At 34.2% G+C, this 19,038-nt stretch overlaps 1 protein-coding gene across 5 annotated transcripts in view; it reads right to left on the minus strand.

Annotated features, from left to right (window-relative positions):
- Nucleotides 1-659: 659 nt before the first annotated feature.
- Nucleotides 660-19,038, minus strand: part of LOC149785163 (PHD finger protein 21A-like) — a 47,976-nt gene continuing 29,597 nt past the window's right edge. For 2 of the 5 annotated variants that reach the window (XM_089978951.1, XM_089978947.1), the window contains exons 10-14: nt 18,540-18,649; nt 17,830-17,973; nt 15,043-15,103; nt 13,941-14,044; nt 660-7,500 (exon numbers count right to left, since the gene is read on the minus strand). In XM_089978951.1, coding sequence (XP_089835077.1) covers nt 7,402-7,500; nt 13,941-14,044; nt 15,043-15,103; nt 17,830-17,973; nt 18,540-18,649 — 518 coding nt within the window. In that variant the 3' untranslated portion in view covers nt 660-7,401. The remainder of the gene's footprint in view (nt 7,501-13,940; nt 14,045-15,042; nt 15,104-17,829; nt 17,974-18,539; nt 18,650-19,038) is intronic. The other 3 variants (XM_089978948.1, XM_089978952.1, XM_089978949.1) reach the window with 3 other exon arrangements.

Genomic DNA, 19,038 nt, shown 5'->3' on the forward strand with positions numbered 1-19,038 from the left:
TTATGTCTGTTAGGGGTTTGTATTCCTCTAAATACGTTTCTAAGACTAAAGAAACTTGATGCCCTACATTCAATAAGGAAGTCTGTGAAACTGCCCTTTGGCATTAATGTATGAAAATGTAGATAACAGTGATCAATTTTAAGAATGTAGTCTGGTACTCCCTGGATACTCATTATTGTACAGGTACCAGTGAAATACAAATGGACTATAATAAAAACAAAAATGTCATGGCAAAACAAAGTTTTCAACTGAAAATAATTTCTAAACCAGATTGAAAACGGTGTCAAATTTAGCAGCCTTAATGCATGATCGAAGTAACAGAAATCTCAATTTGTTTATAATTAATAGTTTAAATATAATTTTACTTTATTTCACCTGAACTAACTTTTAAAGAATGTTTCACAAATTATATATATTAAGAAATGCTACAAGAGGTATCATGGCTTGTGGTGATTTGTATGCCTATTATGAACTTGAATCTGCACACTGATTGACTATATAAAGCTGGTAAAAATCACCTCATAACTGGACAGGTGATGAACCAGTGGAAGCCTCTTTTTTTCGAATGTAACCAGCAAATGCAAGAATAGGAACTCAAAACTAGATCAAACTTTGTAATAATTCTTATATGTATACATTACATAAGTACACAAAATGGATAAGAATATCTTGTTTATTCTTTAAGCATTAACTGCAAGACTGCCATCTTCCAATATAATACAAAATAATTCCATTTATATCAATACTACTTAATATACATGTATAAAAAATGAGAAATTTGATATTATATACAAACAGCAAAATATGCACATTTGGAGATTTACTGCTCACATTTACAGGTAAAATGTGCAACATTTACACCAACATACATCATATATATAATTTACTCCAACAGTAAAACGGTCTGTTTCTGAATCTACACAACAAATTTTACTCACAACCATGCAAACTGATGGAAGGCAGGTGGTGAAATAAGCAAGATCTGGCCTACTTTTTCAAGTTCATTTTGTTGAACAAGACGTTAAAAAGATCTGCATTAAAAACAAACAAAAAAATATACAAATGTCATAAACGAGTATTCCTGAACCTAACAGACTAGAGAGATGAACAGGAGAATGCATCACTCCTTTTTTTAATTCAGTGAAACAATTATTACTTTTTTGGAAAACACCTATTATGTATACCATCTTACCTTCAACAGACAGACCTCTCATTACTCCTTGATGAAACCATGTGTATCCAGAAGAAACAGGTGAGAATCCACTCACATGACATGTGACCCAAAAGATGATGGGCAGATACAGACTGCAGTAGCAGTTGCTATACAGAACCAGTTGTCATGTTGACTTTAAAAAATGATTTTGTGCTGAATTTTTTGTTCATAGCAGATACAAGCATTGAAATAAAAAGAGCATATTTCTCTGCTTCCAGAATAATTTAAGTATGAAGAATGCAAGTAATGTGTGGCAACTAATTGGTGTAGTAATAACTCTGAATTTAGTAAACCTTTGTAATTTATTTACTGGTAGTTACATGTAAAGTATTAAATTTTTGGACAATACTTCACAACAAATTAAAAGGTATTATGCAAACCATTCTAGTATTGATTAATTCTTAACATCTTGAAATACTCTCAAAGAGTCTACTTAAACACTGATCTGGAATGTTGTCTGTTGTTAAATATAACTCTACAGAAGGATATTTCTTTTGAAGGCGAATATCTGAACATAAAACTAAAACTTTCATGGTTCATTTTCCTAATTACTGTTATTCCTATGATAAATTGCAATGTTTTCAACTACAAAGATTATTATAAATGATTCCAATATAACATAAGCTGGAAATTGCACATAAATTTGATGTACTATCAGTGTCTTGGATGGGAACTGTGTTAATATCCATCTGCTTTTCTAATATTCTATGTTTTATATACCATATATACTTGAACACAAGTTGTAAACCATTGCAAACTGCATTGACCCAGATCTGCCATCACTTTGGTGTGCAAACATAACTGGGTCTATGCAGGTGGCAACGACAAATTAGTTGAACACATATCTGGAATATGCAATAAATGATGGCATATCAGGATCTATGCAGCTGTGATTGGATTGATTTGTACATACAAAAAACTGCATACATGTTTTGTTCTGAGTCAATGGAAAGAAAATTTGATATGGCATAGTGATAAGTTGAGGCCATCAAGCCGAGATGTATTCATAAGCCAATACAAAACACGTTTTTTTTTTGTCTAACTTGGAACAAAATACAAATGCAGTTTTGTATTTATTATGTACCCACTCTTACAATTTCTCAATATTTTCTGCTTTACTGCATGAATGCAATTCAAAATGTATTTGAATTTATGCAAGTTTTATTCACTGCATCTTAAAATGTCTACATGCAGATGTCAAAGAAGAAACTACTATAGTTCGAGCCTGGGTATGCGAGACATAAATACAGATTGATCAGTTATATTGAATGAATATCAAATGGGTATGTACAAACAAGTATATCATATACATGAAGCACAGCCACAAACTTCACACTTTGTGTGCTGGTCTCCTTACAAAGCAGGGTTATACTGATATTTCACACAACTCTAACGCAAATAATATATCTTAAACTTCATGCAATAAATACTTCAGTATGGCTGTTATATAATCCTGTAAAATAGGATAGTGAACAAAAACAGTGGTTTCACAACTTTGGATTATTCCTCAAGGGGAATCATTACTCTTCCACAGTGAAAAAAATACCATCCTACACCATTAATTTTCAAACAGACCAAAATTAATAAAAAGACACTAAGGATAAAAACCATTCCTTACCAGTCAATGAAAATAGTAATACATGTCCCTCAAAATTTATTCAGCAAAAGTAAATCCCTGTTAACTAATGGCATGGTACACAAGGTATCAATGCCAGCTAACAGCAATGTATCACAAGGTAGCAATCCCATTAACAGCAGTGGTACACAAGGTATCATTCCCTGTTAACAACATGGTACACAACGTACCAATCCAAGTTGACTAACAGCAATGGTTCACAAGGTATCAATCCCATTAAATCCACAAGGCAAAAGTAAATCCCCACTAACTAACAGCATGGTACACAAGGTATCGATCCCTGTTAACAGCATGGTACACTAAGATATCGATCCCTGTTAAAAGCATGGTACACAAAGTAAATATCCATGTTAACTAACAGCTTGATACACAAGGGATCAATCCCTCGTTTACAGCAATGGTACACAAAGATATCCTTGTTAACAGCATGGTACATAAGACAAATATCCATGTTAACCCTTGACCTCACAGAGCATAGTGACAAAGTGCAGCGTGCTATAAACAGAACACACGTTACCTAGTCGACCATATACACATAGGCCTGCCTGTGAAATGTTAAGCAATGTAGTGTATGTTACGTTTAACAGCAATTTTAACCATTTTACATTTTTGGTACACATCTATTATATGTGGAAAAATTTAAGAGTAAAGTCCGATTGTTATAGCTGTGTAATTATTTTTCACGGAAGAAATTTTTATGTGCTTTAAAATCTTGAGAGAACTCGTTCACCGTCATGTCAGTGAGGCTGTGTGACCAACCATAGCTGCCGTTTCCCATACTCAAAATTTACAAGTTTTTCGTCTGCGTCTACATCACTAAGTCATCTGAATTTGATAATTTAAAAAAACTAAATGCTGCCTACATCAATATCAGAGCCTTTACCTAAGTTACTGAATCTTTCATAGTTGTGATTCTAATCGTGAAAACTTCGTAAGTACTGAATGAAATCCGTGACTGCCATTTTGGAGAGTGGAGATTACAACCCAGTTACTTTAAATAGCAGATATCGACCAGTGCATAAACAGTGACCACGTGATCTGATGTAATTGTCATTCGCAGAAATGAATGTAGTATCTAACAGGGGGGTTTTCTCCAAAGGTGGTGTTATAAAAACCAGCTCAAAATGGCTGATGTTTACAGCAGGCGTCAAAAGGCGCTTCCATGCGAATGGAGTAGAGGCGTCAAAAGGCGCTTCCATGCGAATGGAGTAGAGGCGTCCAGAGACGCTTGCATGAGGTAAAGGGTTAACTAATAGCATGGTACACAAGGTATCAATCCCTGTTAACAGCATTGTACATAAGGTAAATATCCATGTTAACTAACAGCATGGTACACAAGGTATCAATCCCCGTTAACAAAATAGTACACAAACATATCAATCCCTGTTAAAAGCATGGTACATAAGGTAAAATCCATGTTAACTAACTGCATGGTACTCAAGGTATCAATCCCCGTTAACAGCATGGCACACAAAAATATCAATCCCCTGTTAACAGCATGGTACATAAGGTAAATATCCATGTTAACTAACTGCATGGTACACAAGGTATCAATCCCTGTTAACTGCATGGTACACAAAGATATCAATCCTTGTTAATAGCATGGTATACAAGGTAAATATCCATGTTAACTAACAGCCTGGTACACAAGGTAACAATCCCTGATAAAAACATGGTACACAAAAATATAAATCCTTGTTAACAGCATGGTATACAAGGTAATTATCCCCATTAACTAACAGCATGATACACAAGGCATCAATCCACATTAACTAACAGCATGATACACAAGGCATCAATCCACATTAACTAATAGCATGATACACAAGGTATCAATCCCCATTAACTAACAGCAATGGTTGACAAGGTATTAATCCTGGTTAACTAACAGCAATGGTTCACAAGATATTAATCCCTGTTAACAGCATGGTACACAATGGTGAATATCCATGTTAACTAACAGCATGGTACACAAGGTATCAATCCCTGTTAACAGCTTGATACACAAGGTAACAATCCCTGTTTAAAACATGGTACACCAAAATATCAATCCTTGTTAACAGCACGATATGCAAGGTAAATATCCCCATTAACTAGCAGCATGATACACAAGGCATCAATCCCCATTAACTAACAGCATAATACACAATGCATCAATCCCTGTTAATAGCATGGTTACACAAGGTATCAATCCCCGTTAACTAACAACATGATACACAAATTCATCAATCCCTGTTAACTAATAGCATGATACACAAGGCATCAATCCCCATTAACTAACAGCATGATACACAATGCATCAATCCCTGTTAACTAATAGCATGGTACACAAGGTATCAATCCCCGTTAACTAACAGCAATGGTTGACAAGGTATCAATCCTGGCTAACTAACAGCAATGGTTCACAAGTTATTAATCCCTGTTAACAGCATGGTACACAAGGTAAATATCCATGTTAACTAACAGCATGGTATACAAGGTAACAATCCCCGTTAACAGCAATGGTACACAAGGTGTCAATCCCCATTAACAGCATGGTGCACAAAGGTATCTCTAATGATTACATTCTGGTTTGATTCTTTCTGTATGGTGAAAGGCTATTTGACAGCTACTGTTTTAATTGGCAGATGTAGGTCATGGTGGTAGTTTATCTTTGGAAGTGTAATCTTTCTTTGCATGCATACATACATCGAGTTTCATGATCATACAAGTGATATAGAATGAAAAACTAACCTAAATATTACATGCACACAGTAATTAGGTGTAGAATGCAAGTTACCATGATCTAACTTGGGTCCTGTGGCATGCAAGAACTGTATACATCAAGTTTCACAACTCTACTAGGAATAGTGTTCAAGGAACTGACCTTGAGTTCCAAGCTGTACACAGCCAATGAAGGAAAAACAGTTTTACATTCTTTTGACATGACTAGACTATTTTTACTTGCAATGTATAAACCAATATATATTAAGTGTAATTGCTGCACAAGCAGGTGTCTAAAAAATTAACTTGACAATTAACATAAAATGAGACCTCAAACAAAAAATGCTTTCAACGGTCACTGAAGAATGAAAATTATATCACAATGACCTGTTTTTCACATGGGAGTTTGAAAAAGTGATCTAACCGTAATGATACACGCTTGTTTGTACCAATGACGACACCAGGGGTAGAGCTTAGGCTCTGGTGAACTTTTGTGCAAATTAAGTGGAATGAGACAGGATGGGAATGGGTCATTACATCAATAAGAGCAAAATGCAAATCAAAATTATCAAGATCAATAGCTATTTGGGTATAGAACTGTGCCATTGTTTAACTTATATGTGGTACAATTTTTTTCAATAGTATTCTATCTTTTCAAGTTGAATTTTAACTTCAAATTAAGTTTACAAACTGATATTATTAATAAAACTAAGTCATCATGTGAAGAATCAGTACTTATGACTTTCATGGTGGAAGTGAGAACATAAAGAAAATAAATAATATGTAATCCAACATTCCTCTTTATATTAGCGGCTGATTGCTCCGAGGTGTTTCATTCCAATCAAATCTGTAACAAATTTATAATAATTTTTTATAAAAGCAATTATCTAGAACAGATGACATATTTCTAGCTGCCTGAAAAAAAGAGAAAAAAAAACAATGGAAATAAAAGTGATTTGAAGATCACATGTGGATAATTACTTATTTTATAAATTGATATGATGTAAACTAAAACTTGCTCTGGTCAAAACCATTCAGTACAAATTAATTTCTTCAGGTTGTACAGAAATTCATGCAACCTTCTGTACTTGATATAATTGTTCCAATTGCATCTTTGGAACTTTCAGTTGCATTTTGGAACCTCTTGTTGCTTTTTTTGAACCTCCTGTTGCTTCTTTTGAGCCTTCTGTTGCTTCTTTTGAACTTCATCCTTTAGAAGATTAATCTTCTTAGTCCTTGGAATCAACATATAATAGGTGGAAACAAGTCAACATAACATAGTCATGAAAAAAACTCAAATAAAGGTATAACGTAACAATACTGAAAATTGATATTTTACTGTTGTTTGTCAACCTTTTTCTTAAAATTATCCTTTGGTATACATGTTGACTCTGTAAATAGTCATGGTATTATTTAAATCTGGTCATGTGTATCACACAAAAATGACCATTATACAATATAAGCATTTACAAGCACATCATGAGCACTGTAACTAGACAAGGCCTAAAAATGTATTTTTTATCACAGTCACAATCTGTGTGAAAACAAAAACCACTTTTGGAGTAAAATGATCTGGTATAGTGTGGTCCGGTCTGGGAGGTTGCTGAAAGAGCAGCATCACAAAGCCAATGTAGAACGTGTAGAAATGGACCATGGTGATGAATGACATTTCAATGCTTATAATACTAGAGCTTCAATGAACTGGAAATGTACAATAATCGGTGAATTAATTTTGATTGATCCTTGACAAAGCATTATTTTCATGTATCTGGTTTTATCCAGAAAATATTTTTTGTCAACTAATGCTTGATACCTTTAGTTTTGGTTGAGTATATGACAAATGTGTTGATTATGACTGCACCACTTTAATGAAGTTTTTCAAGTTCTCTACTGACACCTGAGCCTGCTTGTTAATTCCTAGCATTTCCTGTTTCTTCTTTGTTTGCTGCTGAAAAAAGAATACACATTTTTAGCCATATCATATCAGTCCTATGACCATCAGTAATCAAACATTACCGATGCAAATAAAGATGGAATAACAAGAAACTAACAGGTTTTTCATCTATGACAGATGAAATGTGTTAGCATTGAGAAACTACTGAAACAGTAATGTAATTCAAATGTCCCAGTAAAATATGTCGTTTATTATTTTATTGCTAACTCAATTCCCTGTTTGTGGGCCCATAGGTGGCCAAGTGGTCTAAAGCACTTGCTTTTACATATCACTGCCATTTCACTGAAACGTAATTGTTGCCGTTCCTGCTTTTTTCCGTAAGAATCTGAATATTCCTTATTATACTTCTGTCCTGACTATTTAAAAGATTTAAGAGGCTTATTTTTTCTTTTGTACTGAACATTCTTTTGTTTATTGGATGCAATTTTTAGAAATTCTATAGGCAACATCTTGATCATGCCGTTGTTTTGCATGAAAACTATGGGCAACTTAAATTATCCAAGTTGCTTTGTGTGTGACTTGGATTTTTAACATAGCTTTAACAATTTTCCAGTTATATTCATACAATGTCTGTGGTGGGGTAGTTTATAGTGATGTCTAGAACTGGGGCATCATGCTGCTGACATGTGGCACGATGTCCCACTCAGTCACATTATCCTGACAACATGCCGACCAGTCCTAACACTAACCTCTTAATGCTGAGCACCAAGCGAGGCAGCTGCAAGTACCATTTTTAAAATCTTTGGTATGACTCAGCCAGGATTCAAAGCCACGACCTCCTGCATCCAAGGCGGATGCTCTAACCACTTAGCAGTCTCTAAGTTACTATTGTAAAGTTAGTCTGATTCCCTGACCAACTCCACAAAATTTACCATGAAACCTAAATCTGGATCCAACACTGACAAGCCAGTATCCACTTTTGATAGCAAAGAGCAAAGATCATATTTTCATAATTTGTGGGTCATTTCAGTAAGACTTATGATCAATGATACGGGTTGGCAGGTCTAGCAAGGCCACAGCCCCTCTAGCTCTAAATCAAATGATAATAGGAAAAATAGTATAAAAAGAAATACTTGAGTTTAATATTCACTTCAGATGAACATCAAACAAGTAAAATACCATTTTTCCTACTACATTATTAATGCACAAACAAGAGAAGACACAGTGACTTACTTTTAAGTTGGCAATATAGAATTTGTAATGATGTGTCCACCAGGAAAGTTAAATGTGTTGACTGTATATTGTTTCGAAGACATGGGTTGATGTATGCTATTAATAACAATTATACCATTGAGTCAAAATTTCGATATAACCATCATGGTATAGCACATAACGTAAACAGTTCCCATGCAGTAAAAAGTTGAACATATCCATCACGGTGTAGCCCTTGAAAGATTAACTTTTATAAGTGTAGGATTTGTAGTGTAAATGATAATGGCTGTGCTGGACAGAACTGAGGAGTTGCAAAGACAGGAAAAATACAAACTGTTAAAGAATTGGTGATGCTGAACTTGCGAAGATACACATGTAGAATCAGTTGACTTAGTAGTGTCAGCAAGAGCCTAGATCTAAGTGAACCTCATGTTGCTCACCAAGTATGAAGCGACGCTCATAATCAAATTCATCCAGGATCTTGATCAAAATCTAATCAGAAATACATCACCTAAATTTGTAAAAGGCCCGGTCAGCTAACAAAGTGTCTCATTTGTATGTGCAGATGTTGTTCATAAAGAACTCAACAGAAATCTTGAGGATATAAATTCCTATACTAAGTCTGATCAGACTTTGATTGGAAATACAGCCATCAGAGTAGAAACAAGCCCAGCCAATCTGATGCCAGACTGCCTCCTAATATTGGCAGCAATCAGTCTTATCAAAATTCATCTACTATCTTGACTACATAAGCTTATATCTAAAGTCTGATTGAAACCTGGTCTTAAATACTGCCTTGAGATAGGTAACAAACTCATAAAATCTGAAATACTGCCTTTAGAATGGTGAATTCTGAAAATCTGGTGCCAAAATATCTCCTCAGATGCAATGCTCTTGTTAATGATAAAAATAATCAGAGATCTTAATAATATTTCCAAAGTCTAATACAAACTCAGATCAGAAATGTAACAAGCTCAACCAATCCAATGCAAGATCGCGTCATAAATGTACATGGTATTGCTCTTGATGACTTAAGTCGGAAATTCTGTCAAAAAATATAGCCTTCTGACTGGAAACAGCTCAGCCATACAGAGGCATAACTCCTCAATCATATGTGTGGGTGTCACTAATTGTCACCCAAGAACACGATGACCTTATCTATATATTAAGTGTATCACACAATCTGCTCAGAAATAGGACATTTGGAGTGGTTACAACCTCAGCCAATCAGATGTCAGATCACTTAATGTAAGTATCTTGTTCATTATTCAATATGTCCAAGATCTTAGTGCTATAATCTTACAGCCCAAGTTTGATTAAAATCGAATCAGAAATATGGTCTTCAGGCTGGCTACAAGCCCTGCCAATTGTTATATGTATTTAATTTGCATTGTCTGTTGTTATTTTTAATAATTTTTTAAATTTCATTACATTTTATTGTAATGTAACATTGTATGTTGGACTTGAACTTGTCCAAAATTGAATTCATTTTCTGCATGACCTGAATTGACTTTACTGTATTCTGTAAACAACTAATACATGGCTAAAATATTTTCTATATATATGGGCTTAATATCAGGATCATTATTAATAGAGGTATGTTTATTTGGATCTAGGTTAGTTTGCACTGTTTATTAGATTTTTAAATAGTTTTTTAAAATATTTTTTTATATTCTGTAAACAGCTAATACATGGCTAAAATATTTTCTATATGTATGAGCTTAATATCAGGGTCATTATTAACAGAAGCATGTTTATTTGGGTCTAGGTCAAGATTATTGTAAATCACCAGGTTAAATATTTTAATTTTAGTAATAGTTTCTAATAATAACTAACACTTTTATTTTGTAAACATCAGGTAAGAGTTGTTTTTAGAAAATGCTAATTGTGACCTGAGGTCAACTAGAAGACTGTGTTATCTTGACACTGAAGGGAAAATTTCATCCCTGCTTTAAGTTTTAGCACAATCAAACTGTATTATATATTGTGTCCAGCATTATTTCAGGCAGGAATCTATTTTCTTCAAATTATTGAATTAAAGAGATTATTTTCTCTGGAAATACAAAAGTGCTCTGATAAAATTCTTGGAAAGAGACATTCACTGGAATTTATAGTGAATTCAAACCTGGAATTATATTACTATGATTCAACAAAAGATTGTTGGCACATCAACATTCTATAAGCTACCACAGACGCATCATCACCTTCAGTTTGGGATTTAATTTAGACTTCTACTGAATTTTATTACAGACTTTAAATTATTAGGACTTGAGTCTGTAATTCTAGGATTATTTGGGATTTGATCTGTAATACTGTAAGTTCCTTTTTATTACACTTTTACTTTGTATTCTAGGGAAATAAATTATTTGTTTAATTTTGCAAAGCTTGCTGCTTGTCACTCTTTTCTGTTACTTATTTTAAAAGCATAGACTTGAAACACAATCTGATACCTCATTAATATGCATAGATCTACTAACAATTACAATGAATGCAAGATCACCTCATTAATATTCATGGTTTGTAAATTCATCAGCGAACTAGTTCAAGATATTGATTATATAGTCAACACACCAAGATATTTATCAAATTCTGAAGACAAAACATACAGCCTCTAGAGTAGTGACAAGCTCATCCAAGATGCCAGATCACCTCATTAATATGCACAGATCTTGCCATGATCAAATCTGTCAAATATTTTAATGAAATAAGCCTATACACCAAATTTGATCAAACTTTGTTGAGAATATGAACTTAATTGATTGGTAACAAGCTAAGGCAACCATATGCAAGATCAACTCATTAGTATGTGTTGATGTCTTTCTTCAATGAACTTGTCTGAGATCAGATGATACAAGCCTTTTGTGCTAACAACTGCACCAGACACATACGTAATGCCTTATTAATATATGTCGACCCTGCTTATAATCAAACTTGCCCGAGATCATGATGATATAAGCTCACATACCAAGCTGGATCAGAATATGATCAGAGATATGGCATTGGAGTTGCAACAAGCTCAGCCAATCAGAGGCAAGTTGTATGTGTATTGGTTACTCATCATCACACTCATCCTTAAGTTCATCTGCCAATGGCCAGGTGTGTAAAAAATACAAGCCAATGTATTTCATGGGGAAATTTTAAAAATTTCCCTATCTTCTCACTAAAGGAGGTCACAGTTAAATATTATACAATTATGGGCTTTTGTCAAGTTTAATATACTGTTTCACTGCACTGTGATACTGGCCAATGCAAAAAGGGGAACAATATCTATATTTCTCAGCTCAATAAAACAATGTAGTGAGTGAAACAAAAACCATAACTGTTTTATTACTTTCATACTGTAATCTAAACATTTCCATGCAAGCACTATATATTTTGCTCAGCTGAAATCACTGTGAGGTTAATAACATACTCCGTGACTGTTGAGCACATACAACCTGTATAACCAATCAGAATTCAGATTAAACTGTTCATGAAAATAACATTAATGGTGGATACAGGACTGATAGTACGAAGCAAGTCAGTGAACTTGAGCACATGCAACCTGTATAACCAATCAGAATTCAGATTAAAAGCAAGTCAGTGAAATCATCACTCAACAAATGAAAATATAAAGATAACTGTGGACAAAATATTGTAGAAATGGAGAAAATACACTATGTGCTATATCCCTTCTTTTTTCCACTGGAAGGTTGACAAGAAATGATACTATATTGCTGAGACAATTTCTTGTATAAAGCTCCTTGTATTATTTACTCACAGCTATACTATATGGCCCAGACAATGTCTTCAATAAAGCCTCTTGCATTATTTACTTACAGCCATACTATATGGCCCAAACAATTTCTTGTATAAAGCCCATTGTATTATTTACTCACTGCTATACTATATGGCCCAGACATAGTCTCATATAAAGCCCCCTGTATTATTTACTCATAGATATACTGTATGGCCAATATAATGCATTGAATAAAGCCCCTTGCATTATTTACTAACAGCTATACTATATGGCCCAGACAATGTCTCATATAAAGCCCCTTGTATTATTTAGACACAGCTATACTGTATGGCCCAGACAATGTCTTGTATAAACCCATTTGTACTATTTACTCACAGCTATACTATGTGACCCAGACATTTTCTTGTATAAAGCCCCTTGTATTATTTACTCAAAGCTATACTATATGGCCCAGGCAATTCCTTGTATAAAACCCCTTGTATTATTTACTCCCTGCTATACTACATGGCCCACACAATGTCTCATATAAAGCCCCTTGTATTATTTACTCACTGCTATACTGTATGGCCCAGACAATGTATTGAATAAAGCCCTGTGCATTATTTACTTACAGCTTTATTATATAGCCCAGACAATGTCTCATATAAAGACCCTTGTATTTAAACACAGCTATACTGTATGACCCAGACAATGTCTCATATAAAGCCCCTTGTAGTATTTACTCATTGCTATACTATATGGCCCAGACATAGTCTCATATAAAGCCCCCTGTATTATTTATTCATAGGTATACTGTATGGCCATTATAATGCACTGAATAAAGCCCCTTGCATTATTTACTAACAGCTATACTATATGGCCCAGACAATGTCTCATATAAAGACCATTGTATTTAAACACAGCTATACTGTATGGCCCAGACAATGTCTCATATAAAGCCCCTTGTATTATTTAGACACAGCTATACTGTATGGCCCAGACAATGTATTGAATAAAGATCCTTGTATTATTTACTCACTGCTATACTACATGGCCCACACAATGTCTCATATTAAGCCCCTTGTACTATTTACTCACTGCTATACTGTATGGCCCAGACAATGTATTGAATAAAGCCCTGTGTATTATTTACTTACAGCTTTACTATATAGCCCAGACCATGTCTCATATAAAGACCCTTGTATTTAAACACAGCTATACTGTATGACCCAGTCAATGTCTTGAATAAAGCCCTGTGCATTATTTACCTACAGCTTTTCTATATAGCACAGACAATGTCTCATATAAAGACCATTGTATTTAAACACAGCTATACTGTATGACGAAGTCAATGTCTCATATAAAGCCCCTTGTATTATTTAGACACAGCTATACTGTATGGCCCAGACAATGTCTCATATAAAGCCCCTTGTATTATAAAGGCACAGCTATACTGTATGGCCCAGACAATGTCTTGAATAAAGATCCTTGTATTATTTAGACACAGCTATACTGTATGGCCCAGACAATGTCTTGAATAAAGATCCTTGTATTATTTACTTACAGCTATACTATCATTAAGCTGTTGTGATCTGGCTTCAAGCTGATTCTTTTCGCTTAATAACTCTGCACTTCTTTTTAACAATTTTTTTCTTTCTTCTTCTCTAGCTGTAAATACAGAGAACATTAATCATGTTGTTTCAGATGGCATGAATTTTTTTCAAAAACTTCAGTTTTCTTAATCATGTTTCCATGGCCAGGACTAAAATCACACTTAGGAGTGAGGCATTTGTCTTTTCTGCTGAAATTTCTTCTCGGGTAAAATGCCTGAATCTCATAAAGATGGGATTGGGTAATGACTAGTAAATAAAAACAAAGTGAGCCTATGTTGAAAGAGGGGTATGCCTGCAGTGTTTTCTCTAAGAAAATAAATCTGTGCAAGTAGAAAAAAAACTAGGAATAATTTGTGGAAAAATATTAATTTTTATGACATAAAATGTATACCATTAACCAAAAATGCCTGGCAAAAAATAAATTAAAAACCAAATTCCACCTCCAGTTTGCTTTCCAGGTATCATGATACAAATTCAAATTTCCAATATATTTCCTTCGATTTTCAGCATTATGTAATCCAGTGTACTAGTTTTAAGTTTAGTGGCATCAATATTATCTTACTAAGTCAGTCACTAACTTGAGCACAAGATATAATAAAACCCAGCATTTATAAAATTAGTTTCATTTCAACGAAACAACTGGAATTTTTAGTGCTAGTATCAACAGAATCACAAACTTTGTCATTCTATGCTAAAGCCAAGTGGCATAACTTAATAAATATTGTATTTTTTGTTTAGGCTCTAAAGCTGCCTTCTACTGAATGTAAGCAAAATTCTTACTCGATTAACAAATCTTCTCAACAAAGCAGAGAACAACTATGAATGATTTTCTTAGGTATTACAATAGGATACAATAAGAGCTGATTGGCTCAAACAGTGGAGTGATACCTTGAAGCAGAGCACTGGTAAAATAAACAGAAGCATGTTATTCAACAATTTAAAAACTTAACCTGGGTAAAGAGAACCCCTCACTTGTCTGGATATATTTTAAGTGAAATGTGAATTTAAGGGTGTATAACACAAGACATGGACTCCTTGACACATGTTTCTCACCTGTTTTATTGGCTATATAATTATTTACTGCCTCCAAAGACCAAGTTGATTTTTTGGAACCCTGCAAAGAAATTGATGTAAACTGGTTGTATGGGTGTAATGACTTCAATAATAGATGTAGGTCACAGATATAATTTCATCATTAAAAAAGCATCGTTCTAAAGGAAACTGATCCATTACTGGCTGAAAAGAATGTTGAGGAATCCATGATAAGGCTGTTTCTTCTTTTTAACCGATGAGTGTTGAAACCACCGCTGATATTTTAGAGCAATAAAAAAAGTTTTCAAGGCCGCTATGAAAGCCATGATAGTGGATATAAGATCAGCACAGTTTTCATATAGGACCAACTAGACACTATGTTAAGTTTTTGTGAAAACTTGCATTAATATCACCATCAATTTCTTCATAGTAGTGATAACAAGGTTTTCAAGATGGCCATCATAGTGGCCATGCTGAATCTAGGATAGATACCATTTTCATGTAAGAAAAATGGGATATCATAAGAAGTCTTTTGGTTATAAACCCTGTGTCAATATGACCATCCATTTATAGCACCAATAAAAAAGATTTTCTAGATAGTCACCTTTGGATGTTAGATTAGCATCATTTATTTTTGGACTAACTAGATGAAAACTCCAGACTAATATAACTTTCCACTTAGCAGGAATAGTGATTAGAACATTTTCAATATGCCTGCCATGGTAGTCATAGAGGATGACTAATTAGCATCATTTTGATTCAGGACCATGACAAGAAGACTTTTGGTGAAAACCGTATGCTAATATGACCATCCATCCTAGATAAGTAGCAAGATGGCTTCTATGGTAGTAACATTGGAGCTCAGATCAGCAACATTTTCAGTTAGAACCAATAAGATTTTATGAGAAAACCTCAAAATATGAATTCCCATTTCAGACAAAGTGAGATAAGATTTTTGAGATGGTTATAACAGCAACCATACTGGGTATCATCAGATCAGCATTATATCCATTAGGCCCTACTTTGGTTAAAACATTGTGCTGATGCAGCCATCCAAGAGAAATAGCAATTAGCAATAACCATTTGTTCAAGATGACCATACTGGTGGCCATATTGGAGGTAAGATGAACAACATTTTCGTTTAGGCCCAACTAGACATAATAAGAAGTCTTCTGATGAAAACTAGTATCAATACAACTTTCCATTCAGGAGCAGCAATAACAGGATTTTTAAGACGGCCACCATGACAGCCATATTGGATGTCAGATCAGCACCATCCTCATTACGACCAACCAGACATCATAAGTCTCTGAACAAAAACCTCATGTTGATATGACTATTTGTGCAGGAGAAGTAGCAAAAACAAGATTTTCCAGATGACCGTTGACGTGGCAATAATGGACGTCAGAACCTTATGTTTTTCGTTAAGGACCAACTAGATTTTGGGAAGAATGTGTGTGTACAGTTTCATTGCAATGCTCAAAATAGTTTATAAGCAGTGACAACAAATGTGTTATAAGATGCAGACAAATGACAGACAACAGGTCATCCCATAAGTTCTTCTGATCATACCACTTGTGCTAAAAAAAATACACCTATCAAAATTTGGCAGATGGTGCTACAAAGACCACCTGTTCATACTGGTTGCCTAAACTGGTCCCTTGTGCATATATGCTAAATCCCCCAAGACGTATAGGCATAATTATTGCTATTATAAGTGGCAAACAAAAGCGTAACTTGGGAGTACAAATTTTAATCTATATATTACATAGCAGAATTTCAGCATGTGCTAACATGGTTCTGCTGATAGTCAAAATTCTTGTCATAAAGGGCAAAATCCATATGTATTAAAACCAGAATACAAACACAAAACATACTGAAAAATTATCTATATTAAGCACTTTTTAACTAGTCTACATGCGTAACTTTTGCTGAATGATCATGAACTGGAATTTGGCAATAAACATGATCATAAGCTACAAGTGCTGTATTACTTGACTCTCATATTTTTCTTTTAAAGTTTGTAAAGCAGTGTTGTCTTTTTTTATGATCTGACATGTTGTGAAGTTTCAAAAGATCCATTTACTCTAATAATTTCCATCATATAATGTCTCCAACTCACACCATAGAGCATTTCACTTAACATCTGGTGCCATTTTCTTTAAAAGCTGAGACAGGTCCACTAACTAGCTTAGCAATATAACGAATCTGTGAGGCAAAGTTCATATCTGAAGAAACCCATTTTGTTGGAAATGGTTCATTTACAGTTGCAATAAATAACAAATATGGAAAGTACCCTTTATGCTATTACTACAAATCAGTCTTCTTTTTAAGAATATAGTTAAAATTATATAAGTGGAATTAAAAAGATGATAATAAATATTACAAAAGCAACTGTTTATTGCTTTATTTTTAGAATTTAATGTACCAAAAAATGTGTAATCCTATCACAGGCGAGTGTAAAATGTTAATTGGTGAAAAAAGTGTAATAATTAGGCCAAAAGCATAATGGCTGGCATGTATACCTGGGTAGTTAGTATGCTAAACAATGTATGCATATGTATGGATGTGAAATAATAGGTAAATACAATGTATATGGTATGCTTAGTTACATCTGTCACCTTAAAGAAGTGTTTTACAAATGACTCACCTGTGACAGAGCTAGGCTGAATCTGGTATGGAATTAAGTGGCAGGTCCAACAAATTTTATGGTATTTCACAAGTTACCTGTGACAGGTCAAGGTTAAATCTGGTAATGGATTTGACTGGTGTGTAAATATAAAGCTTACTGGGTATATGGTCACTCACCTGACATTTATGACAGGTCCATGATGACTCTGGTAAGGATGTTAGTGGTGGGTCAATACAATGCATATGATACACTTTGTTACATCTGTCACATGGAAGAAGTTGTCCACTTGTACCACACACTGAACACATATCTTCATGCACCTATAAAAATTACAGACATGTCCATTTATAAGCACAATGACTATTACAGTGGTGGTTAATAATTGCTTTACTGCTGTCATTTGAGTACAATAAGATATAATAGTTTCTAAAATCTATGTAACAGTTTCATCCAGAAACAAGAAAATGTTCATACAGCATGTTTACCATGCCAATATAGTGCAAATGAAGAAAAAGAAAGCTTGTTACAATAAACAAGCTTGAGGTCAAACAGTTGCCATAACTTTGTCAGTTTTTGACAAATTTAACTTAAACTAAACCTTCTTTATGGAAAGCCTTACATCCAAAAACATTCTGAAATTTAGTTTAATTCCACCAACGACTGAGGAGGGTAATATGGAGAAGACAACCAAAAGTTCACTAACAATAATTCACATAGTATCAATGGCTATTGTTCTTATAATTTACAAGACAAAGTTTTCATGCAGCAGAATGCTGCCAGTAGTCTTGAAATAGATAGAAATGGGCCTTTTGTCTTTTTGCAGTGATTCAAAAGATTTTTCCACACCTCTCTGACATAGTGAATTTTTTGTGCTATGTTTACAAACCTTTGCAGACCCATTGGGAATATCAACCTTATCTGTGCTATTACTGCTGCTGCTGTCTGGTGTGCTTGGTCGACTAGAACCTGGAGATCGACCATTTTTTGGAGGTCTTCCTGCAGATGGAAAAAAAAGGACTTTACTATTTTATGAGACTCTGACAAGTAATTATTGAAACTGTTTATAAGAATAGTGGAACACCAAGAAAAGAAGTCTACCTACATTACCATTTCAAACTATTTCTCTTCACCTATGTTATAATTCATTAATTTCTTTCCCTGAATACTGGAATCAAATAATTCTCTCAGTGTCTGATTTCCAATTTTTAAAAAAAAGAAATTGTTCTGTTTGTCACTGAATACAATCACATTATCATTAAGCCTCCCACCAATACCAACAAATGATTATCGTTGTTTTGTGTAAGGTTAAACTGGAGAACATTTTATATATGGGTAGCCACCTAGCAGTGGCAAGGGGGCATAATCTGTAACAGTTTCTGTAACAG

Source organism: Sinohyriopsis cumingii, chromosome 13, assembly GCF_028554795.1.
Source record: "Sinohyriopsis cumingii isolate HCF-2022 chromosome 13, ASM2855479v2, whole genome shotgun sequence".
Classification (NCBI taxonomy): Eukaryota; Metazoa; Mollusca; class Bivalvia; order Unionida; family Unionidae; genus Sinohyriopsis; species Sinohyriopsis cumingii.